Below are 16,077 nucleotides of genomic sequence, written 5' to 3'. Positions count from 1 at the left end.
GCTAAACTGAGGGAAACAACTTGGTTTCAGAGTCCATTGGTTTCATTACTTGGTCCTATGCATACCCATAGCGTAGACGGTGTGGAGGCTTACCATCGGCCAGGCAGCACTCCCGAAATCTCCAGCTAAAGTAGCTACTGACCCTGACTGCTACTTATGCTATGACTATAGAGTCTGTCTGTAATTTTTCAGTTACGTAACAGTCAATTCACCTCAAATTTTGGTTAAAAAACGGATTGTTACAGGAATTGTACCAGGTGGTTTGTTTAATCACATTTTCTATCTCACTTAATGTTCTAGCAAACTTATGATGTAGAGAATGTTGTCTTCATTTTTTATAGGGACATATAAGCTTTACAAAGATTAAATGACACCGTTCAATTTAGACTGTGCTCTTTTCCCTCATCAATAGCTTATTCTCTTGGTTAGAAAATCAAGACAATTATCATATGGTTTCTCTCATCTATGGAACATAAGAACTAGGAAGATCGGTAGGAGAAGAAAGGGATAAAGAAAGGGGGGGTAATCAGAAGGGGGAATGAAGCATGAGAGACTGTGGACTCTGAGAAACTGAGGGCTTCAGAGGGGAGGGGGATGGGGGAATGGGATAGGCTGGTGATGGGTGGTGGGGAGGGCACGTATTGCATGGTGCACTGGGTGTTATACGCAACTAATGAATCATCGAAACTTTACATCAAAAACCAGGGATGTACTGTATAGTGACTAACATAATATAATAAAAAAAATTAAAAAAAAAAAAGAAAATCAAGGTCAGACCAAGCTATTCGTTTTCTAGACCAAATAATAATGCTATTTCCACTTTGTTTTTAAGCCTCTGGGTTAACTTTTAATGTCTATAAAAACCTTGAATGCATATACAATCCTTTTCAAGTTCCGGTGGCTCAAAAAATAGAACCCCAAATCAAAGAGTTTCATGAATCACTAGTTTTATTCCTGTGCCAATGTAGAAACAGAACAGAAAAAAAGAATAAAAGTGTGTTTTCCTATTTGTTTATGTTTCCTTTGAAAATTGTAAGGTTATCTCTAAAGTAGCACTATACTTTTCTTGACAGAACACTATCTGGGGAATAGAGATCTTGTTGGCAGGAGGGATAAGTACTTTATTTCTAAGAACACGAGCCAGAAAGTGAATAGGGTCTGTTGGCATCACTGCGGTTAGTGCCCAGATAACAGAGGCAGGGCCCTGTTCTGTAGGCTATGTTAGTTATCCCAACTTTTGTGGATATTGGCATTTCTTCGAGGGAGGCAGCCAAAACCTATGGTGGTTTTGTTGATATTAAAAGATTAATAAGTTGGTCCTGGTTTATAGTAACAGAAATCCATGAGGAAGAAACTAAATCAGTTACGCCATTATGATAGCCTCTAATGTGCAATTGGCTCTGAAATAGCCATTAATTATTTAAAATAACATCATAAATGTGTATTAATTCTTGTTCCAATAAAAGCTAATGTTGGGTCATGTGAATTTATTAATGATCTTGTTACTAATAATGTAAATTTGCAGTTTGGGTCCAAGTCACTGCTTGGATCAGAGGCCCATCACACATCATAACTACTTTAAAAAAAAAAAAACCTGGAACAAGAAACATCCAGATCTAATTGCTCTCATTCAGTGTGTATTTTTCTGCCTTAGAGGCACCTGGCAGCAAATCTCCCTACTTTATGTGGTTTTCATGGTATAAATTACAAAGAAATATACTATTGTCTGACACCTTCTAAACAAATCCCTTAATCTCTCCTACTCATTTGTCTTTCAATCTCTTACTCTATTTTTCCTGTCATTTCCCCTCCACTCCACCCCCACTTCCTCAGAATGACATAAACCAGAAAAGTTGGAGAATTTCTGAACCAGTGGCTTCCCAACCTTTTTGATTATGTGCTCCTCAGTGACCATGTGTATGTTATTTACTTATAAACTGTAACATATATACTTTTGTATTAATATATTATATATCTTATAAAATGTATATAAAATTAAAGGATACATTAAAAATCAATGTGAATGGATATTCTAATAGTTTCCTCCTCTACACTTACTCTTGCCCATTCCTCTCTGGAAATAACTGAGTAGCTTCTAAATAACATTAACCCCTCAGATTTCTCTGTGGTGGAATATCTACAATGAATTAGTTGTTTTGAGACCAACAGTAATAATAATCAAACTTGAAGGCTGCCTCAGAGACCCAGATTTTACATAGTCCTTTTCTCCCTCTTCCATCATGCTCTGGTTTAGCACGGAACCAGCAGGGAGCACAGATAGGAGATTATGGTACAAAGCATGGGATATCTGGTTTCTAATGTGGTTTGCATGGCTCCAATTCTGCATCTTTATACATGGGCTGTAGGCACCTGATTTTGTCTTCTGAAAATAAATCCTTTACCATGACAGGACTATTCATTCATTCAAACACTTATGAACAGAGGTCTAAGCCCAGGGCTGAATGATACAGACAAATATTTGAAATGCTACAGACCAAAACTGCCCCCACCAAGCTTATGCTTTAGTTAGCAATGGTGCGATCGAATGACTTTGTAGTAAATGTTATAAAAAAGAGGCGTCTTCTATGAGTGAAGACAGAATCAAGGAACTAATTTGGCTGAGCAAAGTCCCCCCAGGGAAACTATTTGAGGATCTTGAAATAGAAGCTCACTGGGGGCTTCACCTTCAGCCTGGTGGAGATACAGCCCGGGAGGGCTAGCTCTACTCAGTGGAGTTTCTCAAAGGAACTGATAATAACAATAATTTATCTCCACCTGCTCTATAATCACTGGACTTAAATTCATGTTCCTTGTCTCCTTGTTAAACTCGTGCTGGTGATAACCACAACTGCATCATGCTGAAATAGGATCTGATTCCAGCCTGCCACAAATCCACTTTTTGTCAAGGACTTTATTATTGCTTTCCCTTGCAATTGACTGGGGCTTCTCTTGGTATCCTATCATAGCTTGTCCTTCTCTCCATTCCTCTTTCTCTCTCTCTTTCTCCTTTCCTTCTCCTCCTCTTCCTGTGCCCCACCGCTTCTCTCTTTCTCTCACACTACTGTCCCCTCCCTGTGATGCTAGCTTTACATGTTAGTCAAACAGAAGTCTTACTTGGGAACGCCAGCAGTGTTTCAGGGACTATATGCTTCACAATGTAAGGAACTGCTATCTGGCTTGCAGTGGTGTACCAGATACATGGAATAGGGCTTGAGATATTGAAAATGCTCAATATTTGTTACTGATTGGTTTTATGAGACACTATATCTGGTTTATCTTTTATCATATAATTGAATGTGGGTTGGTTTGGGGTTGGTTTTTTTGTTTTTGTTTTTTTTTTTTGTATTTCTACATGGTTTTAGGGGAATCATGTTTATTAGGAAGCAATATATTTGAGCCCCAAATATCTGCAAGTATGTTTTTGGCTTTCTAGTTGTTTATAAGGCAAAAGCCAGTTTAAATGGCATGAAATAATTTGATGGATTTCAGTGGCCTAACAACACACAACAAGCTATTAGTGAAGTTACCAGATGTACCTGGAACACCAACCCAGCTAAAATATGGCTGGGAAGACCTAACGTTATTGATCTACATGCCAGCTTTCCATTGAGTAATGACTTCTCTGCCAGCCCTAATCCTTGACCTAGGGAAACAAAGTTTGAAAACAATGCAATCTATTCAACAAGACTGTGTCTTTAAAACTCGTGTGAACTTAGTGTAAAATCATACTGTTATTATGAATCTATCTGCAACGCTATATATATATATATATATATATATATACACATACATACACTTTTCCTGCTTTCTACTCCTTCCCTCTTTGTCAAATGATACTAGGCTTATTAACAAACTCTAATTCTCCCACTAGTCCTTGCTTTCACTCAACATATCTTAAGGCCTTAGCTTAACTATCCTTTTGTTTTTTATTTCTTAGACAATTTTTTCCTTCCCTTTTATATTCTTTCAGCTGGCTTCCTATCTTTGTCCATTCTATCTTTTGCATAATTTACTATGTTCTTTATGTCACGCATCAGTCAATGACAGCCTCCTCATGCTACAAGACTCCCACATAAGCATTCAGGAGACAGAAAAAAAAAAGAAGGTCATAGAAAGGAATGAGAAAGTCATTTTAAGTATAAGTGTACTTTTCCTGAATTTATCCATATTTTAGAGATAGGGTAAGGAGAAAATACTTGATTTTATCAGTCATTTCTAATTAATGTATTACATTTGTCCAGAGATAAAGTACAGTATATACAATATAATGTTTTGCTCCTGGGAAGTTTTCCATTAAAAAAGATACAGCATTTGGTCAGCATCACTTCGAATTGTTTCTTTTTTCTTTTTTTTTTTAATAATTTTTATTTTGTTATATTAGTCACCATACAGTACATCCCCAGTTTTTGATGCAATGCTCCATGATCATTATTTGCGTATAACACCCAGTGCACCACACAATACGTGACCTCCTTAATACCCATCACCGGCCTATCCCAATCCCCCACCCCTCTCCCCTCTGAAGCCCTCAGTTTGTTTCCCAGAGTCCACAGTCTCTCATGGTTCATTGTTTCTTAACACAGAAAGTGTGAAATAAATCAAGTATTTATAGAAAATACCACAGAACATATAGCAGCCTGTTTATTCCTTTCATGACATGCCATCATATACTGGAATAGATTTATGGTACGGTGTTGTTCTTCAACATATTTAATGTTATGAGTTATACTTCATTATAAAATTTCTCCTTCTTTGATAATAGAGTTTTTAGCAGACACCTGCTTATCCAGAATACAGACTCCATTTCTCGGCCCTTATTGTTAAGTGTGGCCATGCAACTAAATTCTAGCACATGAAATATGAGAGAAAAAGAAGTGTGTCCCTTCTGGATTCTGCCTTTACACAGGAGTGTGTCCAACCCTGCACTCTCTCCTCTTCCCACTGACTTGACTACTGATAAGTGATCAAGGTGGTAGAGCAGTTAGATCAAAGGAGCCTGGGGTTTTGAAAACATATAGGCTACATATTGGCCCAGAACTATTTATATCCAATTATTATGTGTATGTGAGAAAAAAGATATTGTTTAAGTCATTTTTAGGCTGGTTTTCTACAACAGCAGTCAAAACTACAGCATAAATGACAGAGTTTAGTTTATGGTTGTAATGTGAGATTTTTGTTCGAATGTGGAATTAGGTGTCTTCTCAAGGTTCAGATCATTTTTGCTTGGTATTTTGGAGTTTATATTGCTTTGTAATATGGTTTATGTTTTATGTGAGCAAATAAAAACATGTTCATACATTTATATAACTATCATGGTTATGCAAAACTTTGGGAACTATTTAAATAGTCTCTAGAGAAGACTGAATTTTGAACTCTCTTTAATTAGCTCACCACCATCAAGAACAAATACACTAGTTCTTTAAAAAAGTCTAACCTCAAGTCTTTCCCTACATATTTTCCATCTTCACATCTCATTTGGTTTAAAGAGACCACTTCTTAGACTGACTCCCTCCTCCAGATTTCTGTGGAATTTGTCTCTGAGAATTGCTCTTAACCAGCTGCCTTACCCCAAAGACCCACCCACGCTCTATAAGCGCTGGTCATATGCCATGCGACCTTCTGACTCATTTGCTAATGTCTGTTCCTAATCTACTTGGTTTTCCTTCGATTTCAGTGGCTTCAATTTAATGACGTATTTCATCATATTTAGGAGAATTATTAGCTTAGAAGATTCATATTTATATATACACAAATGCAGTCCTCTCTACTTGAGACTCTTAATAAATATATGTGTAGCTATCCTTGATGGCCAGAAATAATGCTGGAAAACAACAAAAAATACATCATGTAAAATAATTAATGCCTGCCAAGATTTATAGGTTTCAAGGAATGAAAACGTGTATCTAAAGTACAATGATATGTCTAGTACAATGCTATTCCAGTACATTCCGAGGATCACTCTTAGAAGCGCTACTTTAGTCTTCATTTTTTTTAAGTCTTAGACTCTTGATTATATCCTGCCCCCCCCCCAAAAACATGCTTATAAATTCAGTGAAGGATTTGGTTCACTCATATGACCGTCAGATAATAAGCTGATTAAAGTTCTCTCACTAAAATTTTATTAGCTTATATTCTACTTCACCTTTTCATGCATTAATCTTAAAGCTATCACCATGGCTGACAAATAGTTTTACAGCGATAGACAATTAAGCAAATTCTTTTCAGCATCTGGTACCTAACACCTTAGACATGAAAATGTGGCTTGTGTGTCTTCCCTAAAAGGCTTATCTGTTTTAAATGACATTCACTGGCATTAGGAATGGAATAGTTGTTTGGAACTCTTGTCAATATTTTGAAAAACTTTATAAATACCCTGTCTCCAATTCATAGAAGTGGTGACAATCATAACTATATAAGGGGTCATTTTGTGCCATGAAGAAAATGCTCCAAATAGTTTATGTATCTAATATTATTTTGTTTTTGTACTTCTGTTCATTGTATGCATTACACCCATAATCCTATCACCTTTTATAAAAAGTATATAGGATAAAAGGTGAAAATCCCCTGCTTCTACATTTTCAATTCAATTCTTTCAAAGTAACTGCTATTAACAATTTTATGCCTTTTAGCCAGAATTTGCATAGTCTTATTTAATCATACAGAGAGATTTATACCTATGTCCCTATTTATATCTACATAGACATTTTGTCCTATAAGGTTGGTATGTGCTATACATAGTGGTCTGCTACTGCCTCTTCCACATACACTCGTGAGCGTTATTCAGTTAATGCACACGGATCTCACTGTATCTTTTTAATGGCTACATGGCATTCCAACTATATATATATAGCAATGATTAAAAATTCTTTATTGATGGCAATTCAGATTGTTTCTTTTTTTGTCAGTAACATATAATATAATGATGAACACCTCTGCCCATATATTTTTATGAATTTGTTTTACTATTTTTTGGTAAAGTTCTAAAGTGGCTAATTGCCAATTCAAAGGTTATTTTAATATTCACTCAGTATAAAAGAGTATAGAAATTCCTACAGACTTTGATTATAGAAGTTTCTCCCATAATCATACCTTTGCAGAGTAAATCTTAAACTTGAAATTGTGCATTTAATCTGTTTATTGCAAAGCATCCCAAATGAGCTGTAGAGTCAAAGCCAATATTCCACCAGACAATGCCATAACACTTTAGAATGATGACATGCTTAAAATAGAATATTTAAGTTAGAACTTGTAAATAGGTTATAATTACAGCTCTCATAATGTAGCCATGCTATAGTGACATGTCCAAGAGCAAATTCTTTCCAGCATTCTTAGTATTGATATAAATGTCCAAGTGGTGAGCATATGTTTCTGGAATGTTTAATGTTTCTGCCGGCAGTTGGGCAGGGTTTGTCTTATTTTAGAGGAGCTATGTCATAGGTCAGTTATTAATTTCTTATGTCATTATTGCATTCCCAACAGATTTGATAGGAAAAATGGACACTTCTGAAAAAGTGACCAGAGCATGCCAATCATGACAACTTTATGGAACATTAATATTTTAATACAATATATAAGGAAGGACGAGCTTGCCAGAAGCACAGAATGCTCAGTTGTCATATAGTCTGAGCACACTAATCTTTGTTGTCAAGTCTTTGACCATTTAAACTAACTTATGACATGTTACTGATCCATTTTGTTAGCAAAAGCAGTTTATGGAAACCAGACTTTTTTTTTTTTTTTAACCGCAAAGAGAGTTAGAGATTTTTTTTTCCTCATTGTAGATAGCCCCAGTTGAACAGAACTAGGAACACTGGTTTTGTGTTAGGAGAATTGCAATTATGGGCTAATATTATATCAAAAGAAGGGGATGTTGTCCAATCTGCAGGGAGTTTTCAATGCCAATGACCATGTTGGATTTATAGAAGAAATTTTATTTGTACTTATATCAGGATTGTAAAGCACTACATTGTTGGAAGAATTTGGAGAAAATCCTAAAGATAAGACAAACTTTGGCCAAGAATCTACTAGCTAAGCCGTGCTTCTTGTAACTCCAATCTTTGCTTCTCTCACTTGGAAACTTCTTAGGGGAATCTGGCACCTACAGGATTAGTCAAAGGGGCCTTGGCATCAAAAATAATTTCAGTTATTGGCTCTTTTTGGTGAAGAGTTAAAAAAAAGCTGATACATCTATTGATGGCAAATGTGCCAGAGTATTATTTAAAATAGCATCAGTATATTTGGGGGGTAGGGGATAGTGATGTCTTTGTATATGTAAAGGGGTCTTTTTTCACATTACACATAGCCCTTTAATTATGATAAAAATACTTTTTAAAGGGAACAAGTAATAAACTCAAATAATTGACATTAAATAAAGAAAATACCATGACTTTCTTTCTTTCTAAAAACTAGAGAACACTCTTCAGACAGGCCTTGACCTATGAGCTATCTGGTGGCTATTTAATTCCAATTAAAGAAAGTGAAACCAATTCTGCCTTCAACACAATTCCAGAATACAATGTTCACAAACTATTATAAATCCAGTTAGTGAGATGAATAGGTTATTACGATATTTTAATTTTTACAGATTTTGATGGTTTCTCCAAGAAGACACTTTGAGTTATGCAGCTACACTATAGGGCAAAAGAAACACTCACACATCTCTTTAATCCGAGCAAAATAATAAGGGACGGCAACAAGGATATTTATAAAATCCCCAAAGCCAGATAATTGGTGAGTGTGTCTTACCTTTCTTTTGCGAAGCCTGACTGGGTTATCTGCGAGCTCCTGGGTGGCCGGAGTTTCCTTTAATTGTATGCACTGCATGCTATCTCCTGAGTTGACCTTTGGGAGACTTTTGTTTTGAGGTTCTGAGAAAGCACTCTTCTCTAGGCCATTTTCAGCTGACATTCCACTAGGGCAGGAAGGAGGCTGCAGAAGGCAGCTTCCAGAATCTGTTTTTAATAACGGCAGCCCTCTGTCCGTGCAAGGAAGGGCCGAGAACTCATCCTGTACTGCGCTGCAGGTGTTTCTTTCATGTTCATCTTTAGGGAAGTCAAGCTTCCTCCGTTGCTGAGCAATTACAGCAGAATTAAGCAATTGCTTCTCGGGCACAATATCTTTTACATTCGAAGAGTCACATGCATTTATTTTATTAGATGCATCTTTTATTTCACTTAAGCTGATATCATTACAAAGCTCCAGGCTTTTACTTACAATGCCAACAACTTTTTTCTCCCCCCTTTCTTCGACCAGTGCTAAGTCAGCTCCATCAGCCATTCCCCAGGAGTGACTCTGGTGACCTTCCATGACGGGCAGCGTCTTTACTGAGGAGCCTGCTCCTCTGCTGCTATGTTGGTCTGATATTTTTTGTCCTTGGGTAGTGAAAATCTGTTTATCATCTGTAATATATGGATCGGAATCGGTATCCTCATCAGAAACATGCACTAGTGTTTCTGTGCTAGCCTCTAGAGAAAGAAACTGATCTTCACCTTCATGTCTGTCATTTTCATCCACCTCCTTTGAAATGTGACCCATTGGCCTCCCAGGAAAGTCTCTCAGCTCTGAACCATGGCAGCAATCTGGTAATGAAACACACCTCTCTTTACGATCCGCATTTAAAGTTGCATCTCTTTCCATACTTGCCTGCAAGCTGTCAGCTACTAGTCCATGATGACATGCTGGGTTATAATCATCAGAATTAAAAGGCTGTCCCATCCATTGGGTCACATGTTCTTCCCAGCTTCTCTTTCTGATAGCTACAGACATGTCATCGTAGTTTAACAACAGATAGAGAGATACGTTCCGTATGAGACTAGAGGAGATGGAACTTGATGAAAGATGACTTCATATGCACTGATTGAAGATGAGAGCGAGTTTTGTCATTTCCCCACCTATTAAAAAATTTAAAAATATATATGTAGTTCAGGATCATCATTCTCGATCAAAATATATCTTGGAAAAGACAGCATTTAATCTGTGCTATGAAATATTAAGTAAGAGATCTTATAAAGTTTCTATTTAGTAGCTTTAATGATGTTACTTCTTTAAGAAGTAGCCTAATATTGGAACAAAATTTCACATTTAATATTTCTGGTCAAAAAACAATGACAACACTTTAAAAGCAGCTGGACTGATTGCCCTACTAATGAATGAAGATATAAGTACGGAATGTTTGAAACTCCCTTAAGAACATATTTGCATTGCAGTACTTAAAAATACACCAAAAGAAACTTGTTGCTCTAGCTTCCATGCTTTCGTGCTTTATTTCTGTGAACACAAGTCCTTACAGAAATCTATTTGCTGTTTGGTTTGAATTGCAGTAAAGGCCACCAGGGAACTGTTCATGCACAGTTTAAGCCATAGAGACAGCACGTGCAATGTGTTAGTTTGTGAAAGAGCTAACACAGATCCCAAACTCTCAGGATGTATTTACTCCAGGGAGTAAGTAAGAAGCATGGAATAATCTAGTTTAGCTCCTATTAACACGTAATTCATAAGAAAGTGTAACACAGACCATTGACCATGCCTTAGGATAAATACATTTACACACATGCTGTCACTGTTTCTACTTGCTAGCAAGCTCATTTTGTTGAAGCTGAGAGACATTATATAAGTTGCCCACGGTCATACATCCCGGAAGTATGCCCCATTCAAACTAGGCCCTGGTTCTAACTTAGATAGCCAACAAACTTCACTGTCTCCATGGAATGAGATCCTACCTGTGCCCCTTCCCTCCACCTAGCTGTAGTATGTATAAAATCTAAAATCCTCCGGCAGGAATACAGTGAACCAAAAAGAAGATGTGAGCATGATAAAACAATTGGGACAATTCCTCAGAAATTTCAGTCGCATTCTTTTTGGCTTCTAAGGAGTTTAGTTTGTATACTGCTATCAGAATTTGGCCATAAAAATGTAAGTAAACCAGAAAACCAGGCCTAAGATAAGGCAGAATATAAACACATTCCAGGTAGTCTTCCCCTTTTTGCCTTGAATTATTCAAACCCTTAGCTCAAGGAAACAAATTATACCAACGTAAACTGAACTTTACAAAAATGACTAATCCAAATGTTGTTCCATAACGAAACCAAATTATTAGACCATAAAAGAAAAATCCCATTCAAAAGAGCAGACATTTCTAGTTTTTCCTCCACACAAGAACTTTCAGCACATAACATGGATTGGCTTATTGACTTTGGCCATAAACAAGATTAACTGCTGTGCTGGTTTTGGGTCACTTTAGTCTATTGAAAAGGATTCTGAGTCCCTACCAAAAATTTCAAGCTATTCTGACTAAGCACTTGCCAAAAAGGTAAATATTCCCATTCTGTGAAGACCAGTGGAGTTAAGGAATGTACTAGAATTTGGTAACCTAGCCTGACCAAATATCTTTCTGGATACTATCAGGTTCCCTCAAAGGTCTGTGACCATTTGAAAATGGTCAGCCTGCACATTTTCCATGTTGGCATTCATTTTGCACTCAAAAGAAAATATAAAGTCCCCGAATTCCATGCATAAGTCATTATAGTGTGGGAGGCTATGGAAAGTGGAAAAAACGCATAGATGCAGGCCAGAAAATTTCTGCTTTCATGGGCAAATTTGGGTTGTAATAGGGCGGTTCTGTTTTAGATACTTTCTTTTCTTTATTTTTATCCAGTGTAGAGAGAGCAGGCTAACTTAAGAAATGCCAAGTGGTATTACTGTGTCATTCCTAAGCCACATTTACATTTGAGACTAAATTCTGGATTCATTTCTTTTACTGAAAAGAAATTGAGTTTTGTTAACTCCTTGGGGGACAGATTACATAAAAGATTTACCCTCAGGACCTTACCATAATATTAATTTATTTCACTCAACCTTGGCAACTAGATAAGTGTTTTTATAATGTCAAAGGAAGACAATTCAACAAGTTCTGAAGCCATCTTGTTGCTAAGAGACATTGTAAATTAGGTAGATTGAGCACATGAAAGAATTAACTCCGTCTGTCTTGCTCATCTAGGTTCTTTGGACATTTCCAAATCATTCCTGTGAATGTATAGTGTCTATATTTTTCAAAGACATAGAATTTCCTAATTATCCTTATGATCATCATCTCTACATTTTTGCTCATTCCATATCCTGTGGTCTGATAGATTTTTAAAAATCTTCTCTCTCCAAACTTTGTTATTCACACTTCCCATTGAAATTCTATTTATAAAATCTATAGTTAAAATCTGCCTCCATGATCTAAAGCCTGAACAGAAGAGTATTGAGAAGAAGGAGTACTTGATTATTGTTAGTTGCATCTGAGCATATTGGCCTCATTTTCTAAATCATCTGAATTGACTAGAATCCATCCTATAAGTCATAGATGTCTTTGTAAAAGACCTGATTTTTCCCTATCAGTCTCCTCACCATATATTAAGGAAAATATAATTTTCCTTAAAATTATATTTTTAGCTACCGACTATCTAATTTACAAATTTCAATGAAATTACATTTCATTGGTAATCCTTTTTGTGCATTTCCATTCAGAATGAGCTCAGCTGCTGAGGATTTGGATGAAGGATCTGGAAAAGTGTAGGTCATTGCAGGGTGTTGATTTTATGAAGTGAATTTCCATGGGGATTTTTCACTTCTTAAATGCATGTGTTCAAACACTGCTATATTAATATTACAAGAGACTCTATGTACCTCTAATGTTGTAACAACTCTGGAAAATGTTTGTAAAATGTCCAAATTTGCTTTTTGTGATATTAGTACATAAGATGTTTAGACATGAATTAATTTCAAATATATTATTTGAGTTAATTTTGTAACACCACTCCTTAACATAAGCATTTTATGCCATGCAGTATTCTAAACTTAATTGAAATTAAACATTATTATACTAAATGACTAGGCAATTGGAGACATTCTAGTTTGAGAATCACTGACCTATATCTCATATTAAATGATCACGCTCTCCTTTTCACCTGCTTCTGAAATAAATGCATACTATGTATTTTGGCCTGGCAATTGTCCTTAGAGAAGATGATTCCGATAATATTCACCATTGCTCATTCTACAGCCTGGGAGAATACAATGCAAATAAAGCACTTGTTCCTGAAATCAAGGGGCAGTAATGAAGAACTGACAGCAATGCTGCTTGGCCAAGATCAATTCTTCAGTACTTGTTTATTTGGTGCCCAGGGGGCCACAGATACTCTGCTAAACATTGGCAACATAAACCTAAATAATATATTCCACCTTTCCTAAAGGAGCTTACAATTTTTTGGGAGAAACTCATGCAGAGAAAAATAAAAAGTCTTCTTATGGCCACAAATACCATGTAAAGTTTAACATAAAGCAGAGGGTCATCAGCTTCCCCTTCCTTCCTCCCTCCCTTCCTTCTTTCCTTCCTTCCTTCCTACTTTTTTCTTTTTTTTCTTTCTTTTCCTTCCTTTCCTTTCCTTCCTCTCTCTCTCCCTCCCTTCCTCCATTCCTTCTTTTTTCAATAGTGAATGGTGTGGGATGACGGAAATGTTAGGTAGGGCTTCCAGAGGAGAAAAACCCTAAACAAGGCCCTCTTGTTTTTGTGATATTAGTGTATACTAAGAATATTTGTGGTAAATTTTCTGCCTCCACAACACACAGATCAAATGGGAGCTAAGTTCAGAGTTTCACTGTTCTAGAATCACCTCTTTGGGAGAGAAAGCAGAGGCAACAATAAACTCCAGAGAATTACTAACAGTTTGAAAACCCATTTGACACCCTGGAGGGGAACCACATTTCTCAGGTGCATTCAGAGAAAATCGAGGGGAGAGATTTAGAAAAAAATTTTTTTCCGGAAAATTTCACAGACCCGTCTTCAGATTCAAGGACTCTGTGGACTATGCAGTAATACGAGAAATAAAAATAGATCACACAAAGAAACATTATTGTGAAATTTCAGAACTTTAGAGGTTAGCAAATGAATATAAATGTTATCAGAGAAAGAGAGAAAATAGGTTATATATTATGCATTGGGAATCTCAATGTTACTGGATTTCTTAATAGCAAAATTGGAAACAAGACAGGCAAATATATCTTCAAAATTCTGATGGGAACTTATTTCTACCTTAAAATTATATGAGGAGCCTTAAAAATTTCCCTCCTCTTCTCAAGAAGCTATTGGAGGGATAGTTCCTCCCAAATAAGAGAATACATAATATGGAAAAGACATGGTAACAAGGGAGTCAGAAACTCAACACAAAGACCAGGGGATGGGATTTCCAGAATGAAATTTATGTAGCACGCCTAGCAGGCAATCATTTCACATAAATCCTAAAGTTCTCTACAAGCGATGTCTCTAAGGAAAAAACCATGGAAATAATGGATTATATGAGAAGAATTTATAATAAAGTCAGACAATTTAGGTGGAAGAATTAGGATTATTTACATAGAGAACTAAAAATCAGTTATTACCTCCAGGAAACAGGGTTTTAAAAGAAAGGAAATATAATCATAGTACACTACCTGGCTTAGCTGTGAATTTTTTGTGCAGCCAAATAATGCAAACAGCAAATACTGACTTAATAAAAAACTTATGAAAGCAACTATTTTTGAAGTATAAAATGTTTGTAGGGGATGGGATTAGGGATGCTGGGAAGAACAGTCTCAGAGAACTGACTCTTCATTTTCCATAATAGGAATTTAACAGATAATGTCTAAAATGGGAAAAAATATAGTATAATCATATTGTTTAGAAATATGGAGGTAATAGGAATAACAGCTAAATAGGAATAACAACTAAATAGGAATAACAGCTAAAAACAATTTAAATTGTTATAATTCTATAATATAATTTGCTTGAGACAAAGAAAAATTTCTGAATCTCAGAAGCATGTTAAATAATAATTTAAATTTAATCTAAATTTTAATATATTCCAGAGCAGTAATCTTAAAATTGAGTTGATATATAAATATGTCTACATTTCCTCTATTATATGTCCAATAGGATCCAACTATTCCCTGTATTCCCTTCAGCCCTTGCCATACCACTGCCTCATAAGTACAAATGTATCTTCCTCCTTCCATTAGCACAATAAAGGTGCCAGTTTGGGTATTTATTTGGGGCCAATAATGTCATGCAGCTTTCCATAAGATTCCTCGGTGATTTTTTTAATGGGCTTTTTCCTCCCCCAACCTTTTTAAGAACTCCTGCAAGTCAGGACAAATATTCTTAGTAATCCTCTTAGCCATAGCCTTCTAAAATGTTATCTGACCAGAGGTTTTAAGATGCAGAAAATAAGATGTAAATAACCTTAATTGAGTAAATGCATTATTTTGCAACTTCTCCTGGACACCTCATCATAGTACTTAGAAAGACGGCAACTTTTCTCATTCAACCCCTTAAACCCTTAAATGTGAGTATCTCATTTTATCCTTTCAGAAGACAAATGACATACATAGACATACATATGCATACACATAGACAAATAAAAAATTTAAAATATATGTATACACACCACACACACACACACACACACACACACACACACACACACACACACAATTGGCTCCCAGGTTTTTTTTAAACACCTTCATACAGATTCTATGTATTTAATAGAAGGGAAAATAAAAACATAATAGTAGTGACAGTTTCTCTTTATTTTTCTCTTTCCTTAGGTGGCCTCAGTTGCTTTGGTTTCCCTTAGGATCTTTCTTCTTAATTACCCACCCATGTTAAATTTCTAGATCATGTTTTCCTTCTACAACTGCTTTAAAGCATATCTATGTATAATATCTACCACATAGCATATTCTCAGTCACTGTGAGGAAGAAGAAAAGATATGGGGAAAATAACCTCCTTTTAATTACAAGTGGTTTCAACTCTCTAAAATGCACTCTTACAAGAATAAAGAATGCATCTCAACTGAGAAAAGAACATTTCTACGTTGCCCCATTTTGTTGCTAATATGATAAATCAGTGAAATGGAGAGACTGGGAATCTGAACATCCTATCATGATTTGAAATCTTAATTTGTCTTAGCCTACTCTCAGGGAGTCACATTTGCAAATAGAAAGGGCCCCCAAACCACTTATGAACTGAATTAGACAGCTAGAACAGAAGGAAGAACA

The 16,077-nt window shown here is 36.0% G+C and overlaps 1 protein-coding gene across 2 annotated transcripts in view; it reads right to left on the bottom strand.

Annotated features, from left to right (window-relative positions):
- Positions 1-16,077, bottom strand: part of LOC117795039 (rho GTPase-activating protein 7-like) — a 124,036-nt gene that overhangs the window by 99,507 nt on the left and 8,452 nt on the right. For both annotated transcript variants that reach the window (XM_034647681.1, XM_034647680.1), the window contains exon 2: positions 8,746-9,890. In XM_034647681.1, the coding sequence (XP_034503572.1) occupies positions 8,746-9,765 (1,020 nt within the window). In that variant the 5' untranslated portion in view covers positions 9,766-9,890. The remainder of the gene's footprint in view (positions 1-8,745; positions 9,891-16,077) is intronic.

This window comes from Ailuropoda melanoleuca, chromosome 18 (genome assembly GCF_002007445.2).
Source record: "Ailuropoda melanoleuca isolate Jingjing chromosome 18, ASM200744v2, whole genome shotgun sequence".
Lineage (NCBI taxonomy): Eukaryota > Metazoa > Chordata > Mammalia > Carnivora > Ursidae > Ailuropoda > Ailuropoda melanoleuca.
Note: the sequence above shows the minus strand (reverse complement) of the source record. Positions and strands in the feature narration are given on the sequence as shown.